This window comes from Rutilus rutilus (genome assembly GCF_951802725.1).
Source record: "Rutilus rutilus genome assembly, chromosome: 12".
Lineage (NCBI taxonomy): Eukaryota > Metazoa > Chordata > Actinopteri > Cypriniformes > Leuciscidae > Rutilus > Rutilus rutilus.
In genome coordinates, this window is record NC_140217.1 from 26,895,606 (window position 1) to 26,914,050 (window position 18,445).

The 18,445-nt window shown below is 36.0% G+C and overlaps 2 protein-coding genes across 3 annotated transcripts in view; one reads left to right on the plus strand and one right to left on the minus strand.

Moving 5' to 3' along the window:
• The window catches only part of zc3h3 (zinc finger CCCH-type containing 3), a 75,613-nt gene extending 75,072 nt beyond the window's left edge, over positions 1 to 541 (minus strand). The window contains exon 1 of the mRNA XM_084426896.1: positions 440 to 541. Within this exon, the coding sequence (XP_084283022.1) occupies positions 440 to 485 (46 nt within the window). The 5' untranslated portion in view covers positions 486 to 541. The remainder of the gene's footprint in view (positions 1 to 439) is intronic.
• Positions 542 to 578: 37 nt separating this feature from the next.
• Positions 579 to 10,130, plus strand: cyldl (cylindromatosis (turban tumor syndrome), like). Of its 2 annotated transcripts, XM_084426897.1 has the most exons (15): positions 579 to 814; positions 1,031 to 1,672; positions 1,853 to 2,137; positions 2,612 to 2,693; positions 4,791 to 4,969; positions 5,098 to 5,248; positions 5,428 to 5,563; positions 5,777 to 5,881; positions 6,019 to 6,110; positions 6,346 to 6,412; positions 7,550 to 7,691; positions 7,938 to 8,046; positions 8,525 to 8,643; positions 8,903 to 9,128; positions 9,210 to 10,130. In XM_084426897.1, the coding sequence occupies exons 2-15, from the start codon at positions 1,244 to 1,246 to the stop codon at positions 9,392 to 9,394; spliced, it is 2,307 nt and encodes a 768-aa protein (XP_084283023.1). In that variant the 5' UTR covers positions 579 to 814; positions 1,031 to 1,243; the 3' UTR covers positions 9,395 to 10,130. The 2 variants fall into 2 exon arrangements, with proteins under 2 accessions (XP_084283023.1, XP_084283024.1); XM_084426898.1 differs by lacking the exon at positions 579 to 814 and having other exon boundaries at positions 1,070 to 1,672; positions 7,553 to 7,691; positions 9,210 to 10,125.
• The last annotated feature ends 8,315 nt before the right edge of the window (positions 10,131 to 18,445 follow it).

An 18,445-nucleotide genomic window follows, 5' to 3' on the forward strand; every position in this document is an offset into this window, starting at 1 on the left:
CTTACCAAGAAAGCAAATACATGTGACAGAAATCTGAAGACAATACTCTAAAGAATAGAATATTATTAAAATGTCAGATGTTAATAACAGAAACGAACAGAGACATTCACCATATTTTTTTTAAGGGACATGTGTCACTGCCGTTTCTGCCACTGCCCTGTATAGTTTCTAAATCTGTTCTACAGCAAATAACTACCAACAGCGAGGACAATGAAAATCAACATATGGAAAAGAAAAACATAAACATCTCAAAGGGTGTTCCTCCAGGCACAGTAACGTTACAGTTAAGTTAGCTTTAGTGAAAACCGTTAGATCAGCCACACTGTTACTGAACCCTCCTTTAAATGTGGCAAATAACGAACATAGGGTTTGGGGAAATGCTGAAACCACTGTTGAATTACGCTAAAAGAGCGATATATAAATAAAATATCACACTTACTTTGCAGCTCCTCTATTTCTCTCTTTAGCGCTTCACGTTCAGCCATCTTCACACCAAAACACGGCTGTCATAAAACTGCGACGACGCCTGTGATTACGTGTGGAAGCAACATCCAATCACAACACGCCTTACAACAGATGACTCTATAGTTTTGGTTTTGAGCAAAAAAAAAAAAAAAAACACTGCGCCTGGTTGTTTGAAACTTTACATACCGACGATATGTCTTGAGAGTAGTTTCATTTAGACTTAAACTTCCGACAATCACATCATTATTCTAGCAACCTTTGAAGTGTATTTCTTATTTGGAAGAAGATTGACAGTTTTTTAACGAGGTTCGTTTTTAGATACAGAAATCGAAAGTACTAACTGACATCGGTAAGTAATTAGCATAATAAGCTCGGATGTTTGTGCAATTTAATTGGGAATTATTCATTGAATGATGTCGCTTTAGAGTAGTTCAACTATTTAAAAACTTAATTAGCCATGTAAGTTAGTTAGTCTACCAGGTCAATAGGTAACGTTAGGCTATAAGCTAGCAATGAACTATTAACATACAAAACTGACTATCTCTAACTATTGACTGTTTTGCAGGAAGTGTCTACACAGCTCTTCCTATCTACCAGCGCAGTTGTTTTAAATCATTTACTTTTGTTAACTTGGAGGTATTTGAATGACGTACCTGTACGGGAAGAATAAGCTTTGCTCGAAGTGAGCAAATAACTGAAGACTCCCTTGCCCATTCTGGAAACACTGGTGTCAACTTGAAAGCCTGACAGTACTTCAGTTTTCCAAGTGACATAAGAAATGGCTTCAGCCGACAAGAAGATATACTTCATCGTAATTGCAAAACCGCCAATTGGGTTCATGGATGCTGGTGAAATATGCTTCATTGGTAGGGATCTATATATGGAACGGAAAAAGGAAAACAATATAAACCTTTTACCTGTAGGTTGTATGGGCAGCTCATTGCATACAGACATTGATTCATTTCTTCTGGAGCCATTGCCACTCAGAACAGCAGAATTACTGCTGGCTCTTGAATCCAATCAAGAGCGACTGGTTGCACTGAAAGACCGTGAGGCTTTAAAGGGGGCTTCAAATCTGTCCATAGACAGTCGGGTTTGCGTGGAGTATAATGGGAAATGGCTCAAAGGTGTGATTCGATACATTGGAAATATCAAACCTTGTAGCTCTGATCCTATAACAGGAGTCTTCTTTGGGGTGGAACTGCAGGTGAGTAGTTTGTGTTTGTGTGTGTGTGTGTGTGTGTGTGTGTGTGTGTGTGTGTGTGTGTGTGTGTGTGTGAGTGATGATTTTTCTGTAGTTGTGTTAAAGAGAAAATAAAGGTTGAGCAATACAAACTATCCACTAAGGGTAATATGAAAGTCCTATATTCTCTTCTTCTGTTCTTAGGGTGAAGATACAGGAAAAGGTCTAAATAATGGTTCCTACCTCCACAAGACCTACTTCACATGTCCCAAAAACTCAGCCATTTTTGTCCCTTTTACAAGAATCAAACCAGTGGATCATAAACCTTCAGCACCACCATTACCTACTCAGTCTTCCCCATCCATGACATCTACTGAGCCTCTCAATGTTGGAGACAGAGTAACCTTTTTTGGTGACAAAAATGCTCACCATGGCATGGTTATGGCTATAAAGGACAGCCCAGATGGTAAACTGGTTCTCCTATCTACCGTGAGTACTGACTTCTCATTAGAGTGATCCAAGTGAATAGTTTGCCCAAAAATAAATAGTTTACTTACTGTGGTTCTAAGCCTGTTTGACTTTGTTTGTTCGGTCAAACACAGAAGGAGAAATGTTGAAGAATTTTACACATGACACATGGTGATAAAATAACAACAGACATTTTATATTTGAGTGAAATATTTCTGTAACACTCTCTTTGAACACTTTCCTTAGAGCTGAAGATAAAACTCAGACTTAGATATACTTTATTAATCCCATGAGGGAAACATAAAAATAGCACTAACGTGACAGGTCAACTACATTTAAATTAAAAGAATATTACAGATCTGTATCAAACACTGATTATTAAATATTAGATAAAGATGTGTGTATAAGAAAAACAATCTGTCATACAGAGATGAGTTTTAGTTCAGTGTTATAATAAAAGGTTAGAATGATTTCCTAAAACTTTCCTCTTCTCAGGATAAAGATGAAGAAGGGAAGCAAGGAGGAGAGATGACAGTCCCATTGGATTGTGTAATTAAAGAGGAGCTGTTAAATAAAGGTAACATATGTATGTGTCGCCACGTGTACTTATAACTAGGGGTGCACCGATCCGATATTAGGATCGGATATCGGCCGCGATACTGATAAAATAGCTGGATCGGGGATCGGAAAAAATAACAGATCCACGGGCCGATCCAGTTTATTTTATTTTTTTTTCTCGTCGTCGCAGCAGAACCTACGTCATTCGTCAGCTTCACGCGTGTCGCATGCTAGAAGCAACATGGAGCGAGGCAGAGGCCGTTTCTCAATACCAAGTACGCAAACTTCGGACTTGCGTCCTCCTTGGTAGTTCGGACTTGCCAAGTTCGACTCAGGAGAACGAACTCCCGAGGACGAGAGGACGCGAGTCCGGTTATTCTGCAAATGGAACAGCATGCGTTCTTGATCGCGTCACTCAGCTCGCTCTGGCTACTCCGGTAATCTCTTTATGTATATTTTAGCCGAAAATAAAACGAAGTATGTTATACAACACCACTCTGCCTCTTTTCATTTAAAAAAAAAAACTTAAACATATTAATGGCCACATAAATGTGGTTCAGGCAAACGCGTACATTGATTATCTTTACTGCATATTAACAACACGAAATATAAAACACTACCCTGCTTCTTTTTGTTTTCATTTTTAAAAATATGAAACATAATGATCATTAAAACTGACATTTAAATTTGCCATTGATTAAAGGAGAACTCCGGTCAATTTTAACATTGAGCTCATTTTTTTGTACATTTGGAGTGCTGTCAATACAGAGAACAACGACAAAAATCGGGGTTGCCTACACCGAGTTATTCTATTTTTAAAATTTGCACCCTGTTGACTTCAATGGGGCAAGTAGTAAACCTGCTTTTAGCCTCTTAACATCCTTGATGTGTCATTACAAGTGCACAGAAAATGTGAGTGATTCCTTCTGAGTGAACACGAGTGAATCTGACTGCAGTAGATGTGAAAGATATGTATAAAAATGATGTTATTTAAGCCAGCGCAAATACCTGTGTTTACATCCTGTTTTCGGTTGAAGTCCAAAGTAGTCGATTGCCGAGTTCACGCCCATAGGTTTAGTTGCTATGATCACGCGTGTGAACTCGGCAATCGACTACTTTGGACTTCAACTGAAAACAGGATGTAAACACAGGTATTTGCGCTGGCTTAAATAACATCATTTTTATACATATCTTTCACATCTACTGCAGTCAGATTGACTCGTGTTCACTCAGAAGGAATCACTCACATTTTCTGTGCACTTGTAATGACACATCAAGGATGTTAAGAGGCTAAAAGCAGGTTTACTACTTGCCCCATTGAAGTCAACAGGGTGGAAATTTTAAAAATAGAATAACTCGGTGTTGGCAACACCGATTTTTGTCGTTGTTCTCTGTATTGACAGCACTCCAAATGTACAAAAAAATGAGCTCAATGTTAAAATTGACCGGAGTTCTCCTTTAAGTGAGCATTCACAGGTCATGTTTGTGATGGTGGTGTGACACACATTACAATGTTTGGTTATTATTATTTGTATGTGTGATCAAGTTGTTGTTCGACCAACTTTTTATTTTTTTATTCTCAGGTTCAGCTGCTATGTTGCATTTTAAATTCCTGTTGCAGGACTTTGCACTTTATATTTTTACATGTTTACAATTTTTGGAAACACAGTTTTTTTGTTTCCACCGCTACATTTTATTTTGATTTTTTTTACATTTATTTAAAGAAGTTTGATTATATTCTATTTTCGATTTGAATGCACAATTGTTTTTTAAATAAATAAGAATACAACACATTACATACATCTGTTATTTTGTCTTAGTTATGTTTAGTTAGTCTGGTGCCTTTAGTCTCTTCAAGGAAGGTATAAGGTGGAAGGTATACAGTTTATTATTAATTCAACTATAGTATCGGATCGGTATCGGGTATCGACAGATACACAAAGCCCAGGCATCGGTATCGGTATCGGGACTGAAAAAGTCGGATCGGTGCACCCCTACTTATAACACAAGTATTAGGGCATGGGCATTTACATGAACAAAAATTTGTATCCTTTAAATATAATGGAGTTACTTAAAATGCTTTTCCTTTTGTTTTGTTTTTTGTTTTCGTGACAAGATGAAACTGAAAAAATGGACACTTCTCAAAGCCCAGAGATGGGGGGTGTTCCTGATACTGAAGAGATTTCTGTTGGCTCCCTAGTGCAGGTTATTGTGGGAAAAAAAATGTCTTATGGAATTGTACGCTGGATTGGATATTTACCTGATTATCCTGAGAAGAGTGCTTTGCTGGAAGTGGTAGGCTATAATATTCTTTATAAACTTTATCAGTTGGCATCTTTGAGGAATTCCTGTAGTTCTGAAAGAAAAGAAAACTAGCCAGCCAATTGTTGTATTCTTTTAAAAATCTGTGTATTTGTTGTTAGGAGGACGGCAGTGGAGTGAGCGATGGAACATATAAAGGAAAACAATACTTTAAATGTCCTCCTCAAAGTGGTTTATTTGTGAAACTGTCAATTTGTCGGCCTGATGATCGTTTCTCTGCTGCAAAGGAGAATGTGTTTAATGGAAACTCTGGTAAGACCTGATTATCTAATGAGACAACACACCTGAAACGGGTGTATCAGGTGTTTATCAGTAGAAAGTGAAACATTTTCAAGGACTGCACTGGTAGATTATGGCCACAATATATGTCATCACCTACTGTAGTGCAACTTGTGGAACTTTTGTGCCTCGTTCTTTTTTCTCTGTAACAGATAAGGCATCTGTATATGTGGAAGAGGAGAATGTACCACCTATTAGAACAGAAGATGTATCAAAGCAATTGATTGGTCGGATGAAGGGCATTCAGGGTCACTGCAACTCCTGTTATATGGACTCTGCCCTGTTCAGGTTAGAACTTGAAAAGAGTTATAAACTTTGCTGATTACATGCGAATGTAATGTTTTTACAGAAAACCTTTAAAAATTGTATAAAGTACATAATATATGAATACACTTTAAAGTATATATACGATGTAGAGACTTCATATTCAGTGTGATGTGAATCGCCCCAAAAGTAATTACAAAAGTAAAATCCGTTTTATTTTTATTTTATTTTATCCAGTGTGTTTTCCTGTTCATCAGTTCTGGATTCTCTGCTTTTTAAGTCCACGCAAGATCAAACCATTCAAAGCATCCTACTGAAAAGCATTGTCAATCCTCTCCGCAAGTGAGATTTCAACTTTGTATTGAAATGTTTTTTTTTTTTTTTTGTATTTATTCATTTTTTTAAAGAAGTTTCAGTCACAGTCACATAAATACATAATGGGAGAGCTCGAATAACCACATATTCTCTCATATTTACAGGAATGGTTTTGTACCAGAGCGCAGTGTGATGAATCTTCGGAAGCAACTACAAAATCGGGAACGCTGCCCCACTTACACCACAGATGAGAAGGGTACGCTTTCTTCTTGATGTCATAGCCGCATTCAGCTTTGTTAACTATGTCAGATTTCAAACAGAATATTGAAGGAAAATGTCCAACTTTACATTTATCTGCAAGTCATCAAAACACAGATCCAAAATATTACACAGCTGTTTGCACAAATTATTTATATCTCATTATCTATAAAAGATCTCTTGGCTGTTTCATGGAATTGGACTAAGTATAGTGTTTTTCTTGATGTGTGCAGATCCTGAAGAGTTCCTCTCTCTCATCATGCAAGAGATTCTCTCTCTAGATCCACCACTTAAACTCTGGTGGGACACTTTTTCATTGAATTTATCGTATTTTTCAGTAGGGAATAGGGATGGGAATCTTACGGAATTTAGGCTAGCTATTCTGCTTCCTTCATGATTTCATTCATTTTTCTTTGTACTTTTTAAGGTAGTGCCAAATAAATGATCCCAACTATTATATATTTATATTATAAACACAAAAAAAAAAAAAAAAAAATTGGCAATATTTTAGGTCCTATTTACACCTGTTCACTTTATGCGTTTTCTCTGATCAGATAGTTATCCGATTGTGAAAAGACCAGGTTAAATGACCTCCAAAATGCATTTTTGTGTCCAAATGGAAAATGAACAGTTTAAAGCTATCTGATCAGTAAAAACACATGAAGTGACCAAGTGTAAATATGCCCTTAGGGTGAGTTTACCCAAAAATGAAAATTATCCCATAATTTACTCACCCGAGATATAAAAAATTTAGCATCCTCAGTGTCTTGACATCATGCTGACCGAGTTTGGTGACGATCAGATGAATATGACTCTCTTCTTTCAGCCAAACATCATTGGAGTTCATTCACTCACATTATAAATCTTGGAAGAGCTAGGATATTTTTTTAATATAACTCCGATTGTGTTTGGCAGAAAGAAAAAAGTCATATTCCACCTAGGATGGCCTGAGGGTGAGTAAATTATGGGATAATTTAAATTTTTGGGTGAACTAACCCTTTAAGTATTAATATATGATTACACTTTATTTTAAGGTGTAAGTAATATTAATTAACTACATGTACTTACTTACTATAGGGTTAGGATAGGATTAGGATTTGGTTGAGGGTTAGATGCGTGTAATTATGCATAATTTACTGTTATTACTATGGTAAGTACATGTAACATATCTAACAAGGACACTGTAAAATAAAGTGTTACCCAATATATTATTACACCAAATCTCTGTTCCTACTGTGTAGCCTTTAACTACCCATTGAAAACAACAAATATTTCAGTATGCGTATAAACCGTTAGTGTAAACAGTTTCTTGTTTCCTACTAATTTTTAGATTAGTAGATTACTTCTGCAAAAATATGTCTTGGCAAGAGAATGCCTTCTAGTTTCTACAAGTTTATGTTTTAATATATTTGTATGTATCACTTTATCTGCCTTCAGCAGCCCATCAGGAAGTGGACATAAAGAGCAAAGCTGTTACTACTACCAAATCTTTATGGATTACAACCACCATTTAGTCCTGCCGACGGTTCAACAGCTACTGGAACATTCGTTTTTCAGTAACAGTCTGAAACTAGCAGAGGTATCATTCGTCTCTTTGCATGTTATGTGTTTGAGATTCTGCTTTCAATTCTTTATTTTGTCCTATTTTGCTTGGACATTCAATCCATGACCTGCAGATGGTACTGTTTCTCTCTGCGTAAATATTTCGGGTGTGAACCAAATGGATAGACAACTTATATGTGTTTTTCTTGAAATCTAATTTAAATGGATCCACAATCAGGATGTATAAGTTATTGTATGTTCAAACTGTTACTTGTTCCTCCAGGTGCCTGCCTGTCTGATTCTTACTATGCCTCGCTCAGGGAAGAGTTTCAAAATGTTTCCAAAAATCATTCCTTCTATAGAACTGGACATCACAGGTCTTCTCGTTGATGGTAACTTGTCTTAAACGTTTATACAAATGTGACCCTGGACCACAAAACCAGTCACATGGGTCAATTTTTTGAAATATAATATTTGGTCGAGATACAACTATTTGAAAATCTGGAATCTGAGGGGCAAAAAAATCGAAACATTGAGAAAATCGCCTTTAAAGTTGTCCATTTATGTTCACGATTGTGCTGCATTTACTCACAGTAATAAATGTTTTGTATATTTACGGTAGGAAATGTACAAAATGATCTTTACTTAATATCCTCATGATGTTTGGCATAAAAGAAAAATCAATAATTTTGACCCATACAATGTATTGTTGGCAATTTACACAAATTTACCCGTGCTACTTGTGATTGGTTTTGTGATCCAGGGTCACAAATATGAATGTCTCGAGGGTTTCCTGTTAATATATTTCCCGGTTTCTATGTGTTCTTATAAGTCATTTGAGGTGTGTGTTCATGTACATTTGTCCATTAGGTCCTCAGCCGTGTGTGTTGTGTGGTCAGCTAGCAAATGAAGAGTGTGCTGAGTGCTTCAGAGACGCATTGTTTAGTGATACAGGATTCAAATATTTCTGTTTGAAATGTTACACTCAGGTAGGGTTTTAAACAAACATTCTGCATTTATCTGAATACTTTTTACCATTTATGTTGCATAGATACAGTCCTTTCCTAGGGGCACCTTCATAGGCTTGATCATATGCAATACAATCAGTTGATTATACAAAATAATGTTAAAAGGTACAGTTAAAACCACATTTAAGCATGCCCCTTGACCTGTAGATTTCACAATAAATATTTGTCCTACTTTTTATTGCAACATAATCATAAACTATCTTGGAATTGATTTATGTAGGTTCACTCTCACAAGCAGCGTCGATGCCACAAAACCAGAAGCCTGCATCTTCCTCAAGGCTTCTCTTACTCACAGAGTTCAGGGTCTGATCCACGCACTCCTCCACGGGAGAAACTAGAGCTGTTTGCTGTGCTGTGCATAGAGACCAGCCACTACGTCTCTTTCGTCAAATACGGACCTCGGGATACTGACTGGATCTTCTTTGATAGTATGGCTGACCGCGTTGGTAAGTGAATGTGTGTAGATTGTGTGCTTGGATTGAGTTCAACACTTTTGGACGTTATATCACAAACTTATTTGTTTGTAGGTGAAAGCAATGGCTATAACATCCCAGAAGTGCGGGCATGTCCAGAGGTTGGCCAGTACCTACATATGTCTCTGGCTCAGCTGGCAAATCAAGTGCCTCGAGAGATGGAAGGTGTGGCGAAGCGACTCTTTTGTGACGGTTACATGTACCTTTATCAGAGCAAGAGCATGTCTCTGTATCGATGATTTAATCAACACGTACACGTCAATAAATGAGAATCTTATTACTTATGCTTAGTAATGGATTCTAGTAATAATAATTCAAGGAAATTCATGAAACTATTGCTTCTGCTTCGTATTTGAGCATTTATCAGTCAAATATTTCTGCTTTCTGTCGAATTAGTTTCCCATATGGCATTGCCTGGGTAGGCGGTACATTCATGATGCAGCTGATATCTTTTAAGTAATTTGGACTTGAAAAAAATGACCTTCTAGTGCCTTGTATGTATATAAGAAAGAGTAATACAATCATTTTCTACTCTCTTAAATCTTACCAAAAAAGATTATATTTTATTTTCAAATGTGTATTTATATAACTGTGAGCAGACCTACTGTAGCTTGCTGCCTAATTCTCGTCAATAGAATAGGGGGGTCAAGATATTTTTGTTTAAATTGAATACTGACAAGATAAAGATTTTATTTCTATAAAACGTTGAGGACTTACTGATCTTAATTTTCAAGTGTTAGTGGTTTTTGAAGTCCATTCTGTATAAAGATTCTGGCTACTGAATAACATTGTGAGCCATACGGTTTGTAATCACAGTGTAATAAATTATCTGCTAAAATATTTTGATTTATTTTATTAGACATCCATTCATTATACATGCTTTCTCCTGTGTTTATCTGCTGTATATGATTTCATTTCAATGAAAAAGATCAACCAATTAAATAAATATCTCTTGACTGGAACTATATCCAATACATTTTCTTTCTCTCTCCCTCATTGTGAGCTTGTGTGAGAGCCATAGACCTCAGCTCATTACATAGCTCCCTTTACCAAACAAGGATAAACCTGGATGAGACTGCTTGTTTGTGTCTTTCACGACGTCATCATAAACCAGAAGTGAAGGAACAGTAAAAAACACAGCAGGGCTTCTAATGAAAACTTTCCTTAAGACTTGATAAGTAAAAGTGATTTGGGATAAATCTGTGCTGTCATACAGCTAATACACTTGGATTTAGGTACTTTAGGTGTCTTAAGCATCACTGTAAACATTTACAGGAAATTATAATATTAATTTGATTCCCATACAGAGATAAATGACTTCCTGACTTGATCTTTCCTGGAGCTTTAACCCATGTTAGATGCAAAGTGAGTTTAGACAGTATGTTTTTTGAAGAATAACTTAAGTGAGCATGACAGAAAATGTAGCCTAATCTAAATGTTAAAGAAGGGGGTATTAGTTGCATAATAAAAATGATCCAATATGACATAAAAAAATCTCTAATACTAAGGTATGTTCTAAAATGTGTCGTTACAGAGATAAAAAATGGTTGTGAATGCCACTTAATGACTTTAATTGGTGTGCAGCTATCATATCTAATGAATTTCAGTTAAACAACTAATAACTAATTGTGTCACTTTCAAACTATATCCTCTTCTGTCTTCTCAAAGCACCCACCATGCTCTTATATGCACTTCCCTTTTCTTTCTTTCTTTCTCTTTTGATGGAAACTCTTTCCTTTTTTTTTCTTTCATATCCATGCTGTCATTGTGAAGCCCCTTGCATTGATTTAGAACAAAGCGAATTTGTGAATACACAGCCAACACATGCTGAATTCACAAAGCATTGTCAAAGACGCAGGAAAGGGCAGACATGTGATCAGCAAGCACTGCTTTACAGGCACAGGAAATGCTTTAATGCTCGACTCTAAATCAATAAAGCGCTGCCTGCATGATGACCTCATTATGCAGATAAAGCTCAGCACTGTGGGTGGAGTCAATGTCATCTGATTTCACCTGACAAATCCGGTCGATCTCTTAAATAGAATTACCTGTTAAGAATAGTGCCAGGATATGAACATTTTCTCATTTGTGTCATCAGTTCATTATATTACATGCACGTGTTGTGACATCCTTTCCCTTAATTGAATCAGAAGTACTTTTACACATATTTTTGCTTTTAATGCATAATGGAGAGCACTGGTCCTTGATGTTAAAAAATTCCAGAGTTAGAAAGGAGAATTGGGCATGTGATGTTGTGATGGAAGAGCAAAAACAAATAATTGTAATTTAAAGTGAGGGAATGCTTTTCAGCAACATGCTTGTCACATCATAAAAGGTTATTGAATGCTGCTTACTAAAAAGAAATCACCAGGGAAACCAAGGTCGTGCTGGGCCATTAGAAGATATTCCATTCACATATCACTGTCAGTTAGGTTCCTATATGCTCGGCTGCTGGGACACTATAAGCATTAGTTATGAGTAAAATCTGATATGGATGTTTCTGATTCTATCACACAACTCATGGACAGCACGGTCAATTTTTTTTCTAGGGCTAATTCTGTTTAGACAAGAGATCTATGGCTAGAGACCTCTTGGGGACCTAGAGGGAATTATGACTCTCAAAAAGAGAAAATGTAGTCGATTTAAAAGATCAATCCCACAAATGCATGAAAGCTTAATTTACTTTAAATAAACATAAAAAGCTGAGGTGGAACATGAATACTCTCAGGCAATCCTAAAAGAGTCAGGGGGTGTTTACACGACACCATTTTCAACTAAATACAGTAATAAATATAAACTACAAAGTGTGAATTTGTTAAAACAATGACATCATGCGCATTAGTGTTTCTTTACAAAGTGACATCGCCAACTGCCCTGGCAGCATAATACAGCGTTTGTAGTCTTTTTTGTGGATCTGTGTGAATGGGGATTGTTTTGGCACATGAGACATCCTATAAACGCACCCTCAGTTTCAGCTTCAGATGGTCCGGAAAGTCTCTTTTTGTAAAAGTATAGGCGGTTCTGCAGGGAGGACCACATTTTGTGCCACAGTTCAAACCGTGATTCAGTTAAAAACCTGATTGAAGGTCTCAGAACAAAACAAACCTCATTAAACCTTCAATACTGTATGTTGAACACAACAACTCTCCCTTTAGAATCAAGGAGACAGAGGTTGCATAACAAATGTTATATTGTGTAAGCAATCATTAATGAGCATAACATTCTACACAGCGCACCTGGTATGTGCAAATACTGATATGCAAAGTGTTGCTTCAGACCATGGCCACTGGGTTAGTGTAAAGAGTGTTACACACAGAAACAGGATAATGCCTTTGTGCTATGTCAACAGCTTTGGAAGGAGGTGTAGGGAGGATGAGAGGGTGTGATGTGCATGTTTCAATTCTCATTCTTGGCCATGCAAGTCATTAATAATAATCAGTACTAATATAAAAAAAAAAAAAATCTATGAACAATCATTAGTGTTTCTAGCAATATGTTTTGCTATATGTGATTTATATGGGTGCAACGTTTTAAATCTAATAAGATGCAGTAGGTGCTATTGGGGACTGCACTTTTGTTGTATTATTATCTATAATAATAATAATAATAAATGTTTTCCAGTTTTGTAAGATTTATTTATACGTATCTTGTAAGAAATTCTATTTTGTATTTCTGCATTTAAAGTCATAAGGAGAAAAGAAACAATACTACTACTCCTACTACTAATAATAGTTCTAATAATAATAATAAATGCCTACTAGGGGTGTAACGATTCGTTTTAACAACGATTCGATTCGATTCGCGATTCATGGTTGTCGATATGATTCAAGGACGATATTGGTTCATTTAGAACGATCCGATCCGAAACGATTCAGTGACTTGAAATCGATTCAGTAACTTTTTAGCCAAAAATTCTTGTAAGGGAATCAGGTATCAATTAATTATAGATATAAACAAACAAGTAAACAACAATTAATGTAAAATGCATTCACATTTTATTTTAATAAGTAGGACTGAACGATTATGACAAAAATGATAATTGTTGATTATTCCCTTGAAATTGTAATTGTGATTATTAATTACGATTATCACAACATAGAATGATGTTTTGAATAGTTTGGCCATGGGACCCACATTTCCTCATGGTCATCAAGCCGCGGCCCACCTTTTTAGGAATTATATAGGCCTAGTATAATACATTTGTTTACACAAAAATTGTTGACACACAAGTTCTGTCCCCCTTTACTTAACAATTTTTTTAAGAATATGACAAATACTGATAGACAGTAGGCACTGCGAGGTTAAGCTATTAAATAGCAGTCCCAAACTAGTTTTTGTTAATACAATCTTGGTATGAGCCACCACAGTCATATAAAAATATACAAAACCAGTAAGTGGCATTTTGTTATGGAAACAAACAACAATTAGGCTACCATGGTGATACACAATACTTAGAAGAACTGGTAAAGAAACATGGAAACTGCTCCTGATAAATAGCAACACACATGACGTACCAATAACGAAATTTATTGGTATTTTACTTTTATTTCTTAACTTACTAATTTACGACGTTGCATGCTCGTATTTCTTTTGCGCTTTAGTGAAGTGATACAGCGAGCTCCGGCGCATTTGCGCGTGCAATTGAAGAGTGCGCGCTACTGCAGTATAGCGGCTGAGAGGACAGGACAGTCCGTTTTTCTGAGGTGAGAGACTTTGCGCTACTTGTTGTCTTCACGCTGCTGCTGGCGCGTCACGCATGGCGACGACGACACAGATAGGCAGACTGAATCGAGTAACGTTTAACGCCTTTATCATTAAAAGTGCAAAGAAAAAACATCCATATAAAGTCTAACGTGCTTAAATCCAATGCGCTATTTCCTAGTATCGATACAATCGATTCATTACCTTTTAAAACGATATTAGATCGATATATGTCGTCCGGAAGGCCAACTTGCCGAGCACAGATCGATCCAGTTGGATCGTAGGAATATAAATCGATACATCGATGTAGTTGATGAATCGTTACACCCCTAATGCCTACAAATAAAATTCAATGCAGCCAACTAGAAATGTAAAGCAACCGGAGTATTACACAATTTTTAAGTTTTTGGTTACATTACAACTATTGCTAAAATTAAATGTATCATTAGACAACATTTAGGTCCATTCATTGAATTTGATTGGCTGAGAGTCTATCAGCCCTTGGACTTTCCACTGTTTGGGCCTGTCCCAACTCACAATTGTGGTATTTGTATTTGGCCACTTGTCTATACTTACATGACATTTCTTGTATTTGACCCAAGTGTTCAAGTGAAGAACACACGAGCATAAGCATGTCTGTTTAGTAGTCTGTTTAGAACACAATTTGGTGCTTCTAATTAAGTGATAAAAGCAGTTGCAAAAGTTTTACAAAATACTCATCTCTGCACAAATAAAATGTACAACATTTACTAATGAATTAGATGGAATATCCATCAGTTCATTAATTGTCCATTTCACATCCTCTGTACACTCTTAGAAGAAAATATTCTATATGTTCTGTCAAGTTCTTCATATACTGTATAAAACTTTTTAGGGGTTCCCATCATGGGATCAATTTATGGATTTAGTCACAGGAGGGCCAAAGCCTAGCATGTCAGGTCAAAGGCCAGTTGTATTTAAGTTCTTAATTAAATCTAATTAATTTAACTTGCTCCAGAAAAAGTTTTCCTCCAAATCTTGCAATTTCAGGGCACATGAGTTCCTGATCATTAAGAATGATGGGCAGGGGCGCAGCTCTGGTCTGACGACACTTGGTGATCTAGAAAACACTTGGTGTAAAACTATTGAAATGAACATTTTTATTTTCATTACCGTTGCCATAATATGTGAGGAATTGTATAAATATAGAAGACTGGTTCAAGTTAAAATCAGTTCAGGGAAACTGACCTGAGAAAAAAATATTAATTATTAAGTATAATGAGCACTTAAAGTGAGTGATTAAAATAATGAACCACATACAAGATGCATATACTGTCAAGACAAAACATGAACAAAACAATATTACAGCACTACCTTTTTAAGGCGAGACACTACAGGTGAATAGGGTAAAAATTTTAACTAGCAGATATCACCATGAAACTTTCCCAGTTGATTACCTACATTAAGATGAGAAAAAAATGTTTTGAAATTACAAGTTTTCTGTAATTTAATGTTTAAATATGCAAATCAGGCAATATCTAATCAAATATGCACTAATTTGCATATATTTAAAAAAACGATATCTGAGTAGGCTATTGGATAAAGCCAGGTTAAAATTTATTTTTTCATTGTGTTCACATATTAGATGGGGAAAAAATTACAGAGGGATTTATGGATATCTACTTTTGTTATCCTGTAAATCAGAAAATACTGTCAATAGCCTTAAAAAAATTATTTTCGCCATGTTTTTTGGAATAAAATGTTATATAAATCAGGCTAGGAATAATATATTTACAAATCCCTCTGTAAATGTCTTCATAATATAACTAGGTACAAGTCTGGAAAGTTTGGTGTATATAGGTGCTACTGAAGTGGAGATTTCGGACTTGGAGTATGAGAGAAAAGTCATTTTGAGAAAACGGGCTTTAAAGATTTTTCATCAGCCAATGAGATTGCGCATTCAGCCCTTTTACTTTCACGATTGGTTGCTGATAAAAAGGAAATGACCATATTTGGATCCGACAGGATTGTACACAAGAGAGAGAGCTTCCTAACGGTGCTTCTGATGACAGGCTGACGGCAGAGATCGCGGAGCAGCACGTTGATTAAGAACGCGAACTTTTGTTGAATTTATGAGAAATCTACAGACGTTAATGAAGTCCTTAATGAAATGTGTATTTCGGACTTTTTTTCAACACAAGTCTGAAAGAAGACATGTTATTGAAGACAAATATCCCCAAATCTCAAAATTGACCAGTAAAAAAAAAACCGATGTTTTTGCCTGCCGTGTCTCGCCTTAATGTAGGCTACTGTGCTAATTACATAGTTTAAAGGTGGTTAAGAAAATACCATGGTAAAAGAGCAAAAGTAGCCTACTGACAACAAGGTACTGACATTATCATATTCATATAGAAAATGGCATTTACATTGTCTGTGTGTCACAGTTGTGTTCTGTCTGAGTCTTGTTTTCTTTAGTCACATGTCTGTCTTTGTTCTGTTTTCCCACCACTCATTTGTATCTATGGTTACTCTTGTTATCAGTTCAGTTGTATCACCTGTTTAGTCATTGTCATTTGTCTCACCTGTGTTCTGTTAATCAGTGTTTGTATTTAGTTCTGTTCAGTCTGTCCTTGTCCGATCTCCGTTGTAGTGTGTGTACCTTCTGCCCAAGGCCGGACTTACCATTGGGCTTGACTGGGCTCAAGCCCATGGGCCCCGCCCAATAGGGGGCCCCGCCGGTTTACGTTTGATTTTTTTCAATAATATGTCAGTCATTTAATTTTTCATTTAAAGTTTGTTGATTGGTCTAGCATTGTTACCTGGCCCTGCCCTGCAATGAAAAATGTAATTTAATTAGCTAAATTAAATGTCAGTCATCTTGAGGTTTGCTGATTGGTTATTGGCAGTTACGTAGAGCCTCGTTTACTGCCGAACCGTTGAAAAAACCTGTCTGCATTAGACAGTAGCCGCGTTTCGATTAGGCCTACCCTTCAAATTGCGCAAATTGAAATTGCGAATTGAAAATAAGCACAATGGAAACACGTCAATTTCGCAAAAACTCCCGTTTATCGCAAAAAAAAATTTTTTACGCTCGCATGAGGTGGTTTTTCAGGCAATTCGAAAAAGGAATATTTCGCTAAACTGCAATGGAAACAGTTTTTGCGCATTTACAGTCACCTGACTTAGAAGACGCGGTGTGTTTGAGGTCCATGTATAGCTACGCAAATAATAATAATTTTATATTATTTAATTATAATATTTAATAGGCTATATTTAGCAGACGCTTTTATGCAAAAAAGGAACAAAGCTGTGTGGAGCGCGCACTGCATGACACGGAGGCGCGGGCGCGCCGCGAACACTTGCATTTTCCAACAGTGGAAACAACTTAAAATACTCTATCATTTCTGGTCATACAGAAAATAATAATACATTATTCTCAACTACTTTTATTTGTGTAAACTCACAATAACAAGAAAACGTTGTGCTTTTGTAAAATAAAAGAAAACAACCAGACGCACTTTCTTGATCTCCGTAAACTGGAGCGCGAGAACTGAAACAAAATAGCCTATGTAGGCTAAAGCTTGAAATGTCCACTTTAAAACGAACAAATTCGAATCGAAAGCGAATACCTTCTGATTAATCTGTATGAAAGGTGCATTTCTCTCTAAAAGCGCATCTGCTTAACAGCGGAGATGGAGATGTGATTTTAGCCAAAACAATAGTTTTTTAATAGGCTAATATTAATGGCTCTTCTCATTCAGCACTGCGGGAAAAACACCAATTCCAGGTTCTAATTTGGCCTTAGAAAACCAGTAAAATCGACATGTTTTCCATATTAATTTGTGAATATTTTAAATGTTTAATAAAGGGGCAAAAAGTCATAAACAGAAATCTGAAAATTCGTCGATATTTACTTTTTTGCGCAGCAGTTGGTGTAGCCAGTTCAAATTAAAATGTTGGTGTTCAACTTTGCGTTTTAAAAAGACAACAACCGTTCATTTTTCGTTTTTCAATTACGGGTTAAAAAAGGAAAAACGAATGGACACAAAAGTAGCCTACATGGATCGTTTGGACAGAATACGAGACAGAGTTCTTTATTAAATTCATAAAAGAAACAATAATTAGCCTATAGGAATACTGGATTCTAAATCTCAAAGAAATGCCACAATCAAAACATAATGTTTTCCAGGTAAATAAGTGTTTTATTCTCATTCTGACCAAGACATTTGTGCATTGCAATAAACATGATCACTTTGAACTTTTTTAATCATTATTTATTTATTGGAAAAAACTTTTTCAAGCATCAATCAGTGGTCATATAAATAAATTATTACGTTTTTTTTAACATGTAACACTGTCTATGGTACCAGTCACCTTTTGAAAGTAGCTTTGCACTTCAAATAACGATTGGATCGATTATATTGTTACGCCACCAGATGGCGACAAATGACTTTTAAAAAACATTTGTCATTGAATCGTTCATTCAGGAGATTCGTTCAAAAATGCTGATTCATCTATGAATCAAGTGTATTTGATTGAGGAATTGAATCATTCATTCAAACCCAAGTTTTTTTTTTAATAATTCAGATTAATTAAACATTTTTAATAGA